Here is a 14,932-nt window from a genome sequence, read left to right as displayed (position 1 = left end):
ATGTTATAGGGATATAGGAAGTCTGGTCTATTTCTGACTCTTTCCCTCATTTTCTCCATGACTGGGGCAGGAATCCACCATGGTCTGGGCAGTAGTTTCCCTTTGGCAAGTCTGGATCCCTGACGTCTGTTTGGAGCCAGGCTGCTGGCGAGAATGTCAGTCTCCTCCCTGCCTGCCTCTGCCAGCCCCTGAGGGTCTGGATTCAGGATGTTCTCCTAGCATCTAAGACTCTGATAGGAAATTTACAGATGCTAATGCTCCCTTATAAATCTTAACAGAACTATAAAAGCTTTTCAATGACACGTTTCAAAACTGCACAGAGAAAGAAAATTGAAAACCTCAAGTCTCTTGGTGGAATCAATCAGGCCCTGCCCCATGTTGCAGGCAGCACGTTGCTAAAGCACTGTTAACCCCGTAGAGGTAGCAGGTCCACCCAGTGCCTTGGAAGCCGCCATCAGTACAATGTCTTCTCACCAGTCTCACCTCCAGAAATTGCTCCGTTGGGCAAGTCAGACCATCCATCTTGTCCACCAGCTGGACTTACATTAGCTACCCTGAGACATCATCAGGGTCCAGCACCAGAAGTGCAGGCAGTGGCACTCACCTCCCAGGAGCAGCCTGACTTCTGGCGATGCCAGGTTGTCTCCAGATACGATCCCAACGCCTCTTCTTCAAGCAGTGACAAATGTTAAGATGCTGATGGATTCCATCAAAGTAGCTCGACCCTAAAGCGTCTGATAGATTCCCCTAGATCTGCCTCAGTGCCGACACACAGCAGCTCAGAGAGCAGTCTAACACACCCGGGCACCAAAAAATCACTTAACTCTTCCATATCCAATGAAATAGGGTGCTGACCATGTCGATTCACAGGACACGACTGACAGTGAAGCAGAGGCAGGGTCCGTGGACAAGCACCAGAGTTTATCATCCATTTCTTATCACTGGTTAGGCTTGGAGTAGATCTCACTAAGGCAGTTCTTCCAATAATTAATTACTCTTAGGAGACAATGTAGAAATGCATGCAAACCTGTTTGCACATCCAGACCTGGCTCTGAGATTTGTGACCAGAAGGATCCCAGGGACCAAATCGTTCAAGTGGTGAAATGGTACCTCTCAGCATTTCATGCATGATGAAAGGGGCCAGTGGCCGAAAACCATACAACCCCATTTGGGGTGAGATCTCTCAGGCTTACGGAGCACTACTAAGTGACACTGAAGAGCACACAGGACTAGTGTTTGAAGGACCAGTTCCTTAAAGCAGTGTAGCATTCATGGCTGAGCAGCTCGTGATGGCACCCACCCATCTCAGCTTTTCATGCTGAGTGTTTTAAGAAGATGCAATTCAGTGTTGATGTATGGACCAGATAAAGATTTCTTGGGACATCGACTGGCACACACAGCATAGGGCAGGGCTGTCTGGGGTCTAGACTGTGGCGATTCTCACATTCCCCAGTGGTTGTGGAAAGCCAGTCCTCACTGTGCCCTGGGTGGAGCTATGAGGAAAATGCAATACAACTGTTCCTAAATGGGCTATATGCAAATATCATCTCCCACACTAGATATTTACTGGAGCAAGAAGCATAGAATTACTGTTAACATTCTTTTTCTCCAAATGACAAGAAATCTTTCTGCTCACTTGAAGAGGAGTGGAGTGGTGTTAAGTGTGCAAAATATTCAGCAAAGGGTCGCAGAGGCTTTACAGAGACGAAGACGATGCCTGTGACCAGGAGGAAAGGAGGTTGGGAGAATGGAATGGCTATGAATCTCACTGCCTCTGCAAGGCTGTCCCTCTCAACCTGAAAATCAGTGACGTTGATATGGCCATTGAAGCAAAGCATAAAGAAAGGCAAAGGGCAGAAAGAAGCCTGAGGAAGGAAGGAGAGAGGAATTCAGTGAGGGGGTCTAGGTTATTTGCGAAGACAGAGAATGTTGGGTTTATGGTGAACCATTACTGAAACCTCATGGTGCTTCTAAGCATTTGGCTGGGAAATGCAACAGTCTTATTTTGGGAGAACTCATTCACTCCATTGCTGCCGTTCCAACCTCAGGGATCCAGGCAGACCTCAGAGATACCGCGGGTTTGTTCCAGACCAGCGCAGTAAGTGTCTGGATTTCCCAGTGCATACACCGCTCATGTTTACACCATCCTGTGTGTATCAAGTATGCAGTAGCATCATGTCCAAAAACCAATGTCCATATGCTAATTAGAAAACACTTTATTGCTAAAAACTGGTAGCCATTATCTGAGCCTTCAAAGAGTCGCAGATCTTTGCAGGAGTGACATCAGCGATCACTCATCAGCGATCACTGTTAACAACGTGGTCACCGTCAAGACATTTGCCGTATTGTGAGAATTACCAAAATGTGGCACAGAGACATGGGGTAAGCAAATGCTCTTGGGAAAATTGTACCAATAGACTTGCTTGACACAAGGTTGCCACAAACCTTTAATTTGTGAAGAACACAGTACCTGCGAAGTGCAGTAAAGCAAAGGCTGGGGTCTAGACTGTGGCTAGAAGTCTGCCGGCGCTGGACTCTCCAGTGGGGATGTACGAGCAAAGTAAGCATCCCTCTGTCTCTCCTCTGCCGCAGTTATAATTTTGACTTCAGTCCTGAATAAAAAGTTTAGGTTTTGAAAATGTCTGCTTCCTCCCTAAACCCCATGCCCTGGGCCAGGGATCAAATCCAAGATGAAGCTTCAGCCTACACCACAGAAACAGCAACGCCAGATCCTTAATCACTGCATCACAGTGGGGACTCCCTGGGAAGCATTTTTTAAAAACCAGCTCCATGTGTTAAAATTGAGTGCTGGGAAACGTCACGGTCCCACCTCCAATAACTTTAATTTTGGAATTGAACTATTATTAAATTGTGTCTTACCCTGGACCACTGCTTAATTATACTCTGTGCTTCTTAAAGTAATTTTTTCTAAAAAATGCGTATCTGGGGGTTCCCGTTGTGGCAAAGCAAAAACAAATCCGACTAGTATCCATGAGGATGCAGATTCAATCCCTGGCCTTGATCAGTAGGTCAGGATCCAGTATTGCTGTGAGTTGTGGTATAGGTTGCAGATACAGCTAGGATCCTGCATTGCCGTGTCTGTGGTGTATGCCAGCAGCTGTAGTTCCTCTTCAACCCCTAGCCTGGGAACCTCCATATGCCTTGGGTGCAGTCCTAAAAAGCCAGGGAAAAAAATAATGCATGTCTGTGTCTTACTGAACTGCTCATAACCCTTCACTAGCTTCTCATGGTTCTTAGAGCCGAGCTCAGAATCCTTGCAAGGGCCTTCCAGCCCCTGTGCGGTGCCACCCCTGCTGGCTCTCTGTGTCCCCCCTCCTGTGCCTTGAGCCCTCCAGCACTTTTACATATCTAGGTCTTCCCATGTGCCTTTAAAGTGTCACCATCAGGCACATCTGGAAAACGGCTGCATTCAGAGATGTGTAGATCACTCACCTCAGTCGAGAGGTTTTGGGTGCCTTTGTTTTGCAGGGGCCTGGTATGTAGGTTTGTGAGTCTGGAGGGGTGAGGTGGGCGTGTTGGAATCTGAAATTCTTAAAGCCCCAGCAACAGGAATTCAGCTCCTATGTGGGCCTCTGAGGCTCTAACCCTCTTTCTCTGTTCCTCTGCTCTTAGATGGAAGGGGGCGTCGGTGAACTGGAATGGCTCAGACCCCATCCTGTGACTCTCCACGTGGGTAAGCCCCACAGCTCCAGTGCTCATCACTGGGGGTGATGGCTGAATCCCAGGCCTGAAGGACAAGTCTCTCAGAAGAGTGTCACCTGCACATGGACCAGCACTGCTACAGAAGCATCCAGAACCTCCCTACCCCTGCCATGAAGGGCCTGTCCAGGACCGTGGGCCCAGAGTACTGCTTTGCAGCACCCTCTGGGCTGAGCTGTGGCTGCCAAGGATGGAATGAGGCCAGGCGGGGCCTCTGCTGCCTCCCACCTGCATCCCTGCCTCACTCCCTGCCAAGCCATCCCCTCGCCAGGCCTCTGATACGGTCGGCCCCGGGGACCCTGGGCACTCCTTATTTCTGGTAGTTGGCTCTATAAAGCAGGAGTCAAACCCATGCTGAGGGTTCAGGCTCATTTGTTCTGTTGTCACAAAGGAAGCCTGGCTGGGGTGGGTGGTGGGTGGAGGGGTCCCAGAGCCCTGGACACTGTGGGCCAAGTGGTCATCTAACAAGGGTCTTAGCAGGCAAGCAACATCCTCTGGCTCAGTGGTGACCCTGGCTGGGCTTCTCGTCTGGCCTCTCTTCTGTGGATCCGCCCTAGGTCTAAGGCAGCCGGTTCCATGAGCTGTGCCAACCAGGAGCAACTCAGGCCCCCTGGGAGCCCATCTCAGGGCCAACCCGGAGCCCTGTGAGGCCCCAGGAGGATGGTCGTGTGGACCAGGAGGGTAGGCTAGACCTGCCAGACCTGGCCAAGCAGATACGGGGAAAGGAACCTTCTGGGGAGGGACCTCTTGGCCACAGGGGACAATAAGATAAGAATGAGGAGAGGAACTGGGGGTGGTCCCCCGTGTGGTGGCTGCAGTGGGGCGTGTGTGGAGAGAACTGGCTGGAAATGAGGGCGGGCAGAGCCTCTGGAGGCCCTGGAACTCCAGAGCAAGTGTGGGATAGGTGGGACTGGGGAAAACTCCGTAATCACCTGCGAAGAGGAAATGGTACACTTGGAGCCTCCTCATGTCAATAACTAATAGCCTACAGATTCCAGAAAAGATCGTGAGCAAGTCAGAAAGGCCGTGGGAGCCCGGTGAAGGAGGAGGCAGAGAGAGGGTTGTGTCAAAAACGGAAGCTGAGGACCCCTCTGCAGTGGCTCCCAGCTGACTGAGCCAGGGCGCCTGGAGGCAGAGCCCGGCCTCTGGGAGCCTCTGTCTCATGGTTGCTCATGTGGGAGGCAGGGGCTATGTCCAGTGCCCCCTCTGCTGTGTGCCCTGACCCCCAGTGCTTGTCCTGGGACTCTGGGTGGGGCCTGCGGGGTGAGTGTTTACACGCAGGGACCAGGGCCCTCCTCCTGGGTCTGTCCGGCCCTGGGCGAGGCCTCAGAGAGTTAGAAACACTGGATGGCAGCCAGTCCCCAGCCTCTGCATCGCCCCCCTCGGGCTCAGGATGCAAGTTCGGGGGGCCATACTCCCTCCACTGTGCTGACTGAAAGGAGACCCCCTTCTCTTTAAGTGCCAGACACGCGGGGGGCAAAACTGGCGTTCGGTGGTGACCACTAAAGAACCTGTTTTGTGCTCTCACGGTCTGGGCACGCAGGGGCCGACTGGATCTTTGGCGGAGCAGCGGGGAGCTGGGAGGGAAGTGAGTAGGCAGGGAGTGCTTTGTCCCTGCCATGCCGAGGCCCCTCGGGGTTTGCTGTGTAAACTCCAGTGGCCATTCACAGCAGGCGTCCAGCAGAAAAACTTCCTATATGTCCCTGAGATGTTTATGCTCTTGTTTTCCTTGGCCACGGCCAGGCCGCTCCAGCTGAGCGACCGGGTAGAGGAAGTCAGTTCCCTGCAGTGAGCTTGTTTATCAGCCTGGGAAGGAAAAGTGTGTCTTTTCAATAAAACACTTAACCTCCTGACCAGGGTCCCATTGGCGGAGTTGGAGAAATCAAAATATTCCCAGCGTTGCTTGAGAAAACCACTTCCAACAAATTACAAAAGCACTTTTCTAGAAGCCAAGACACAGGTACACATGCCGTATGACACCCCTTGCCTGGAATTGTCTGCAAAGGAAGATGAGCAAAACCCAGCACCACCCTCTGCCAAGTCTACAAGTCAGAATGTACCCACAGTATTGCTGCCAAACCTGCAAGAAGGAACTAGAAGCCCTGCCTCCTTGCCCACAGTGTTATCCGTCTGGGGACTGTGGGTAGGCTTCAAAGACCCCCCAAATTATATTAAAATCTTTGTGTACATGTATGTTTATGTAAATTTCTGGGGAGAGAGTCTATAGCCTACCTCATGGCCTTGATCTTAGAACAGTGCCCCCCTTTTTTCCTCTCCAAAATGTTAAGCACCATATCTTAGGGTTGAGTGGCCTCTCAAGGGCTGAACCTGGCCTTGGCTGCTCCCTCTCTGGCCTCCGCGTGCACGGGTGGTGGCTTATTGAACAAGCAGACCTCGGTGGGGTGTGAGCAGAAAACAGCTTTATTCTTTCTTATTACAGTTGGCTTCCTGTAATCCATGGGTTTTACAACGGCGGATACTGAGGGCCAACTATGGGATTTGAGCATCGTCGGGATTTGGTATCCTCAGTGTATCCAGGAACCAGCCCCCTTGGAGACCAAGGGACAACTGTATGTCTCATTGGATTCTCTTTCTCTCGACTATATCTTGGTCTCTGGAGAAAAGAGCAGGCCAGTTCCCCTGTTCTTCCCGCAGTGTGCACATGAAGACCGTTCTGATGGCAACACCTAACTTCGTGCTCTCGTCCCTGGAAAGTTGCCCTGCCTCTGCTTTTATGGGGGGACTTCCCCTGAGTCAGGTGATTCATCCTCTGGCTGCTGCTTTTGGAGGTTCCCAGCACCTACCCCACCAGCTTCTGCTGGTCAACCTCCCTCCTTCCCCTCTTAAGACCACAGTCTTCTCTCTGCAGGATCCGCACGTGAACCAAGCACGGCACCAGACGTCTTTGCCTCCCCAATTCTGAAAGACCTTTGCCACCTCAGCCTCCTGCCTGCTCGTCCACGCCTCGGGAACCGTACCATCTCACCATCCCCAGGTGGGAGTCAGAGGCTGTCCCACATGGCGGGCCACGTGTGACAGGCTTTCAGGAAGCTTTCTTTTTAAAAAAGTGTTTTTAAATATTGAAGTGTAGTTGATTTACAATGTAGTGTTAGTTTCCGGTGTACAGCAGTGATTTAGTTATACTCATATATGCGTGTGTATTCTTTTTCATATTCATTTATTTTTATGGATTATTCCAGGATATTGAATATAGTTCCCTGTGCTATTCAGTAGGTCCTTGTTGATTATCTACTTTATATATAGTACTGTGTATATGTTAACCCCAAACTCCTAGTTTATCTCTAACCATAAATTTGTTTGTTGTGTTAATTTCTGCTATGTAACAAAGTGATTCAGTTATACATACACACACACACGAGTTCTTTTTTATATTCTTTTCCGTTGATTTATCTCAGGATATCGAATGTACTTCCCGGTGCCGTACAGTAGGACCTCGTTGTGTATCCCTTCCATAAGTAATAGCCTTCATCTGCTAACCCCACACTCCCAGTCCATCCCTCTCACACCTTCTCCCCCTTGGCAACCACAAGTCTGTTCCCTGTGTCTTTGAGTCTATTTCCGTTTTGTAAATAAGTTCATTTGAGATATTTTAGATTCCACATATGAGTGATATCATACAGTGTTTGTCTTTCTCTGATTTACTTGTTGATATGATCATCTCTAGGTCTATCCATGTTGCTGATGTGGCATTATTTCATTCTTTTTATGGCTGAGTAATATTCCATTGTATATATGTACCACATCTTCTTTACCCATTTATCTGTCAGTGGACATTTAGGTTGCTTCCATGTCTTGGCTTCCAAGTAATGCTGCTGTGAACATAGGGGTGAATGTATCTTTCTGAATTATAGTTTTGTAGTTTTGTCCAGATATATGTCCAGGGGTGGGATTGCCGGATCATATGGCAACTCTATTTTTAGTTTTTTGAGGAACCTCCATACTGTTCTTCATGGTGGCTGCACCAATTTACATTCCCACCAACAGCATTCCTCAAGGGGTTTTCTTGAAGCCTCCCTCACTTGGCTTACGGAGAGATGCCCCGTGAGGAGAAAGTGGGCAAGGGGATCCTAGCAGTGATTGATGCCTCTCTCCAAGGAAGGCCTTGCTGGCTGCCGGCCTCTTCTGCTGCCAGCCCAGTGCTTTCCTCATCTTCTCCCATGGATGGAGGGTGTGATGGGCCAACTTTGGCAGAACCATTTGAGCCCCTCTCTCTGTAAGTTCTACATGGTGGTGGCACAGGAAAGAAGAGCAGTTTCCAGAAGAACTGCACAGGTCCCCTGGAGGTCAGGGCTGGGTCAGGGCTCAGAGGGACCTTATGGAATATCCGGAGGCCAGGTTGTGTCCAGATCCCACCTAACTGCTCCCCGGGTTCTCCATGTCTGAGCCGGAAGGGAACTCAGAGGCGGAGGCTGGGGCCTTGTCCATTGGAGGTATCAGTGGCAGAGGAGGGGGCAGCAGGGGGGCCCAGGCTTCTGGGAGGCCTGGGAGTGGTGAGGGACACGTCTTAGAAGTTCTGCCCTAGAGCTTGCGATTTGTGGGGTGATAGTGTGGAAACTCAGAAGTGTCCTCAGAATGAAGAAGTACTGAAGGGACGAGCAAGAGCGGTGCCACATAGACATACCAGGAAACAACTGCCCGGTGACCAGAGGGCCTGAGTTTAGTCCCGACTCACTGCTCCCTGCCTGTGTGGTTGTGACCACTTGACCTAAGCTCTCTGGACCTCAGTTTCCGCCTCGGTAAAATGAGCCCCTCCTAAGGTTGTAATGAAGATGAGACAAGTTACTACACGGTGAGCACATGGACTGGGGCCTGCAGGTCACAAGGATTTGGTGTCTGTTCTTAATATTTCCAGCGTGGGATCTCGAAGAGGCTCCTGGAGCTTGAAGGACCAGCAGGGTTTGGACAAGTGGAGAATAAGATGGAAGATCACTCCCAGTGAAAGGAACTGTGAGAACCAAGAGACCATCAAAGTCTCTGACGTCTTTGGGGGGTGAGCTGAGAGTGGGAGGCCCTGAGGGTTAGGGGCAGAGGCCAAGTAGGTGAAGACCTCAGACGGGCCTCGGGAGGACAGGATTGCTCCGTGTTTTCTTCTTGGCAGGACAGTGTGTGGGGGCGGAGGCGGGGGGCCACACTGAGGGGCTACAGTGCGCTCCCAAGGAGGGCGGTACCTTCAGAGAGGTGAGGAAGGAATGGAGGTGACAGCGCTGATGGCCTTTGCTACCCGAGGCCCCGTGGACAATCCTCACTGGCCATCCAGCCCTTCTGGGATCCCGGAACTTACAGGAGGCAGGGAGGCTCTAGGTCTCTTTGCAGGTACTTGTCTCCTCCCTACTCCTTAATCATGCCCTAATCCTCCCGGGGCTGCGGGAGCTGTAATTACCAGGCAAAAATGCCAGGCATCTGCGGTAATGGAGATTGCTTAATGCAGGTCGAGGGGTGGGCTGGCAGTGGGCGGGCGAGTGGGCAGGCAGGCTGCCTGGGGGGCACTGGGGACGCTGCTCCAGCCGACCAGCAGCACACGAGAAGGGAGCCCAAGCCCGCTGGCCAGGCGCTCAGCCATCCCGCTCGGCCTTCCCACCTCTCCTCCCGGACCACCTCCCTTTTGTGATGCTCCATTGCTGTGTCCACACCCATCCTGCTCCTCAGGAGGTCACTGAAGGGCTGCTCCTTACACATGGCGAAAGCGACCAGAGTGATCCTTGCTTAGCGCCCTCCTGGGATGCTCCTTCACAGGGTCTCTTAGAGACCAGACCACCGAGAAGGGACTACATCTGATGCGGAGGCCGTGGCAGGCGGTGATTCCAATCTGCCTCTGATTCTGTCTGCCCTGCTCCCTTCTCAAGCTCCCTGCACTCCCCACCCCAGACCAGAGCAGCGGCCTTCCGGTGAGCCCCTCGCTGCCCGAGGTTTTCACCAGGGATCTCTGCTGCACCTGGGTCCCTGCCCTCTGGCCCCCTCCATGTCTGTGCAACAAATTCTGCCCATCCCTCAAGGCCTGTCTCTAAACTTCCTCCTTTAGGAAGCCCTCCTGGATTACTCAGCTGAAAACACCAGCCCCACCCTCTGAGCGCACTGATCAGTTGCCCTCCCACAAGCCCAGAACCTAGGGGGTAGGTGTGGGTCACTACAGGTTTCCCCTGTTACCATGTACACACACACACACATGCACACGCACATGCACACGCACACACCCCTCTGCCACGTGCTGTGTTTCCTTATCCTTGGCCCGGGGCTCCTACGTCCCTGTCTGCCCCCAGCCCACCGACCCGTACCAGTGCCATCCTAGGAAATGAAGCCCAGGACACAATCCCCTCTTGGAAGAGGCCCCTCTGCAGCCCACACTTGCTCCCTCCTTCACCCCTGCCCCTCCTCCAGGCATAAAGCCCCAGTCACTGGGTGTCTGGTGGAAAGGCGCTCTCCTGAGTTCTCCAAACCGTTGAGTTGGGTGTGGTTTTGAGATTAAACTTGGCGCCTTTCCTGTGGCCTCTGATAAGAGCAATCCTGGGTGTTTATCAGGCAAGTTGTGTTTTAAGGCCCACAGCCATCTGTGAGGCTCAGCCAAGTCCTGCCTCCCCGCAGAGTGGAACCCTGGGGGATACACACCCAGCTCCCTCTCCCCGTGCCCTGCTGGGGCACCCAGAGTCAGCTCTAGGAGCACTTGGGACACTGACCTCTTCTGCCTCTGCCTCACCCCTCCCCCACCCCAGCTCAGGGGCAGAACCTGGGGGGGGGGTGCTATTAATAATTACATCAGGACAGTTGTGTCAACAGACAACTTGTGTGTGGGAACCTTAATCTAAGGAAAGATTGTTCCATTATCGATCCATCTAACACCCTGTTTTCCAAACTCTTGGGCTCAGATTCTTGGATTTTATTGGGGGCGTAGGGCTCAAAGGAGGGGACTCGTATGCATGGGAATAGCCAAGGAGGCCTCTTGGAGAGGGAGGATTGAAGCCTGACCCTGAAGGAGGGGAGGAGAGAGGAGGGAGCAGGAGGTGCAGAGGCACTCGAGGCGGGCGGAGCTGCCGGGAGCTAGGCGCCTGGGGAGCCCTGGGTGGCTGGCAGGTAGAGCTTGAGCTGCCTCTGTGAGCACGGGGGAGCCATGTAGGGTTTCAGACCAGGGCAGTAGTGGATCCAAGCTCCTTTGGAAAACTGACAGGACAACAGTGTGGGGGGCTCAGAGAACAGATGCCGCCTTCTGAGCTAGGGCCATGGAGAGGAGGAGCAGGTGGTTGATGGCCTGTGTTTCAGTGACGCAGCCTGCCAGCCAGGTGGGACCCCATGGGCCTGGAGTCAAGGGCTCTCTCCCTCTTGCTTCCTGGCAGCCAGATCTTGGCCTTGAGTAGCTGTTCCCTCCGTCTGCTCCCCAGTCGGCATTGGCGCTGCAGCTCTCCCGGGAACAGTCTTTGCAAAACATCCCTACCTCCTAATGAAGGCTTCCTCCGTCTCCTGCCTTGGCAAACCATGAAGGAGGGGGCCTCAATGAGAGGAAGTGCCCAGGCTTTTGTTCTGGCCCCAGCCACGGCTGGACCCACTGCCCATTGTTTTTAAAGCTGTTGGTGACCTTGGGCCAGCTGGACGGGACTGGCCGGCTCCCTTGGGCCTGGCCACCTCCAAGTGCACATGGAAGACAGCCAGTCTGGCAGGATGGTTCTCAGCCCCTTGGCCTTGGGGAGGGCCTCTGCCCATGGGAAGGACCTTGGCATCACCCCATCTGTGTTTGCAGAGTTTGAAACCCCTAGCTCTGGCCACTTGGGGTGTCAGTGGGCATTCTGGAAACTTCATCTCCTGAGGACCAGGAATTGCTCAGACAGGAAGGCAGAGAGCTCCCAGCCTCTGGTCCGAGGTGCACACTTCCTCCCTGTCTGCCGAGTGGGGCCCTGGCTCTCCTGGACCTGCAGGTCAGAAGGCCCAAGTCCATCTGTCCGCTCTTCTCTCTCCAGGTTTGGGGGATCTGTGCTGCAACACCGTGGGGTGTGTGCTGTGAGAAAGGGACCTGGGCAGCCTGACTTGCCTGGGTTTGGATCTTACCTCCACTGTCTCTGTTGTGTCACCTAAGTTACTAAAACAAGCAATCGAGATAAAAACTTCTCTGAGCCTCAGTTCCCCTGCCTATAAAATGGGAATACTCACACCCCATGCCTCTGAAGGTTGGTGTGAGGAGTTAGTGGGCAGTGCCTGGAACAGAGCCTAGCACCCAATTTAGGCCCAGAAGATGCCGGCTCTTTACTGGGAGCTGGATGGGAGGGCACAGGAGTTGAGGCGGGTCTGACTCACTGAGAGTGGAGAAGAGTGACCACGTGGAAGCTGAGACAGCAAGGCCAATGGCCCTCAGTCTATGCATTGACCCCGCCCCCGCCCCCGCCCTTTCGCAGCCCACCTCCAGAGGGCAGAGCGTCCTCTCCTTTGCCCAGCTCTTACCGGCTGCGCAGCTGCTCCAGCGTTAGATAGAGAAACGTCTTCTTCTCTGGTTGTACCCTTAAGGCCCTCTCTCCCTGCTCTGGGCTTTGGTCCCCCATCTGTGAAATGAGGCTATGGGATGAAGGGGCCCCTGGAAGTGGGGCCCACATACCCCACAGTGACCACTCCAGAGCCCCGAGGGCTCCAGCAGCAGCCACCGTGGGCGGCATCTGGTGGGTGTCTCCTCAAACCTCCCACGTCCACATAAGGAAATGGGAGTCTCAGAACATCAAGGCATCGCCAGGCCCTAGGCTGACAGATGGCAGGTGCCAAGCCTTTCTCTTTGCTCTCTCCTGCCTCCTGGAAGATCAAGCAGAGCAGATGGTGAGGCTCCCTGAAACCCCTTCTATCTTCCCTCGCTTCCTCCCCAGTCACCAGCCCAGGCCTGAGACTTTAGGGGCTCTAGAAACATCTGCAGGTGTCCTGCGTTCTATACCCATAAGCGATTGTGTGGGAGCCCAGCCTTTCCTTCCACTCATGCTTCAGACTTCTCCCCTCGAGCAACATGGAGAGAAGGATGGGTCAGAGCCCCCGTTTGACCCTGGCTAGTCCCAGTGGGAGCAGCCGTCCAGCCCCACCATCCCCTGCGAACCCCACTTCCTATTGCCCCCCCCAGCCCTGACAGCTTTGGCAACCACAGAAAATGCCAAGCGCTTTTTTCTTTCTTCCCTGCCAACGCAGACACACCTTGGCTTTATTTATCTACAGATTTTCCATTTCCTTTTCTGGGAAGTCGTCAGGGTCCTGCACCATCACAATGGAGGCTGGGAAGAGAGGGTGTATCCCGGCTCACCCTGGGAAGGCGTGAGTAAGGCAGGCTGGGAGCCCAGACCCCAGGTGACCCCACTGTGCTCTCCCCGACCTCCCTTTAGGCCAAGGTGACCTCTCGGGCTGGCCTTTCACAGGAACACACCTGTTTATGAGCGAAGGACCTTGGCCTGGGGCCGGGACTTCCTAAGGCTTTAGGCGGAAGGCTGACCAAGTCTCTCTCCCCTGTCCTGCTGGGGTCGTGTCCATCGTCACATTCAGAGGCCTAACTGTCCGAGCTCCTCACTCATCCTCAGCTCCCGCCCACACTGGCGCTCCATGAGCAGGCAGGGCCCAGGCCTCTGCCTCTGCACCAGCCAGGATGGGAAACAGAGATCCAGGCTGTGAAGAGAAGGTAGACTCACGCAGTTTGTCCTGGGCGGGGTGGGGCGGGGCACTGCGCCACCCCACCTCTGCCAGTGCCCCTCCGAGGCTCTCAGCCAGCAGTGGGGAACCTCCCCACCTCTGCCGGGGCTGGAAGCCCCCATCCCATCCCTCCTTCTGCTCAGACTTCCCCCTCCACCACCACCTCCCTTCCTTCACATAAACACGTTTGTCTGCCCTGTCCCCTCCAGGAAGCCTTTCCTGATTATTGGGAAGAGGTGAGGCTCTCACACTGCCCACAGATCCATCTCAGCCCTTCCTGAGGCTCAGGCCCGGGCCTTAGCTGCCCTCTCCTGAGCTCTCAGGACTGCGCGGTGAAGCATCAGAGCTTTAGGATTCCCTCTTTTTCAGGGGCCCTGGAGCCAACTAGTGTCTGAGCTGGTAGGCAGAGGAAGGATGGCCTCTCCTATGGGCGTTGACCGTGGTGCTGACCCAGGCTGGGCACAAGGGGCACTGTGTTATCTACACTGTGAGTCTGTCAGGGATGCACCCCACGGAGGTGCCTAGGCTCAGTCCTTCTCATGGAAAGGCCCACAGTGCCCCTAAAACATGGCCTGTTTCTCAAATATCCTGGTGGTAAGATCTACTTCATCCATTCCCTGGGCAGCCAGAATCAGGGGAAGGACTTTTTCCTGATTACAGACAGCTGTCTCTGTTATTACAGAGTCAGAGTTGGTAAACATTTCTTTCCTTTTTGCTATGGCTTCCAGGAAGCTCAGATGGAATGTGATACTCAATTGCAGTCTCTTCTCTCCCACATCATGAGAAGCTACCTTCCTTTCTGTGTGTGTTTGTTTGTTTTTTAACTAGATTGTGATCAGGAGTTTTTTTGTTTGTTTGTTTTGGTAATTCAGCCCCTTGCTGCTCAAAGTCCAGAGACCATCGGTCGTGAGACCCGCAGCATTGGCATCACCTGGAAACCTGCTGGAAATGCAGAATCTTGGGCCCCACCCGGACCTACTGAATCAGAATCTGCATTTGAATAAGGCGCCTAGGGCACTCTCGTTCACATTAAAGTCTGAGAAGGACTGGTGGAATCCTCAAATGCCAGGAACGGATTTAAAATGTATATGCAGTAAGACTAGTATTGAATCTCCCCTTTCCCACCCTGATTTCTCTACCAAAGAAATTTATCTCCGCTGCAGCCCTGCCCAAGCCTGACCCCACCCATTCAGACCAGCCCTGGCTCTGGATTTTGGTTCTTAGTTCTGCTTTCTGGCAGGGTCAGAGACGGGAGCCCTGTTGGACAATCCTCTGTAGGATGAGGCAGGTGGTAGGTATGTGCCCAGGAGACGGGCCCTCCAGGGACCAACTGTCTGCTCCCTTCTGGACTAAGGTTGCCTTCGTACAAAGTGGACTCTCATCAGCAGCTGCTCCTGGCCACTCCCAGGATAATGGAATTGTCCTGGTGTAACTTTGCTGGGCTTGGGCCCCCCACTGCCACCAGGATGAAGCAGAAGCACAGAGGGCATGTGAAACGTGGGAATGGCCCTCTGAGAAATGGCAGCCCTTGGAAAATTGTCTTTATGCCCCCTCTTCT

At 53.4% G+C, this 14,932-nt stretch overlaps 1 protein-coding gene and 1 pseudogene across 11 annotated transcripts in view; both read left to right on the top strand.

Annotated features, from left to right (window-relative positions):
- Positions 1-14,932, top strand: part of MINDY4 (MINDY lysine 48 deubiquitinase 4) — a 115,144-nt gene extending 100,212 nt beyond the window's left edge. For 4 of the 11 annotated variants that reach the window (XR_014834327.1, XR_014834320.1, XR_014834324.1 and 1 more), the window contains 2 exons: positions 71-2,560; positions 3,634-4,072. Coding sequence is in view for 3 of the 11 variants with exons in the window: in XM_085005903.1 (XP_084862029.1) it covers positions 3,634-3,682 (49 nt within the window). In the remaining 8 variants the exon portion in view is untranslated. Of the gene's footprint in view, positions 1-70; positions 2,640-3,633; positions 4,073-6,160; positions 7,093-8,593; positions 10,589-14,246 lie in introns of those variants that run through there. The other 7 variants (XM_085005904.1, XM_021079233.2, XR_014834325.1 and 4 more) reach the window with 6 other exon arrangements.
- Positions 463-2,236, top strand: LOC146395036 (oxysterol-binding protein-related protein 9 pseudogene; annotated as a pseudogene).

This window comes from Sus scrofa, chromosome 18, assembly GCF_054392235.1.
Source record: "Sus scrofa isolate SSC_HxYL_T2T_F1_AM1 chromosome 18, Sscrofa_HxYL_maternal_Yorkshire_Landrace_v2.0, whole genome shotgun sequence".
Classification (NCBI taxonomy): Eukaryota; Metazoa; Chordata; class Mammalia; order Artiodactyla; family Suidae; genus Sus; species Sus scrofa.
This window is presented reverse-complemented; position numbering and strand designations above follow the sequence as displayed.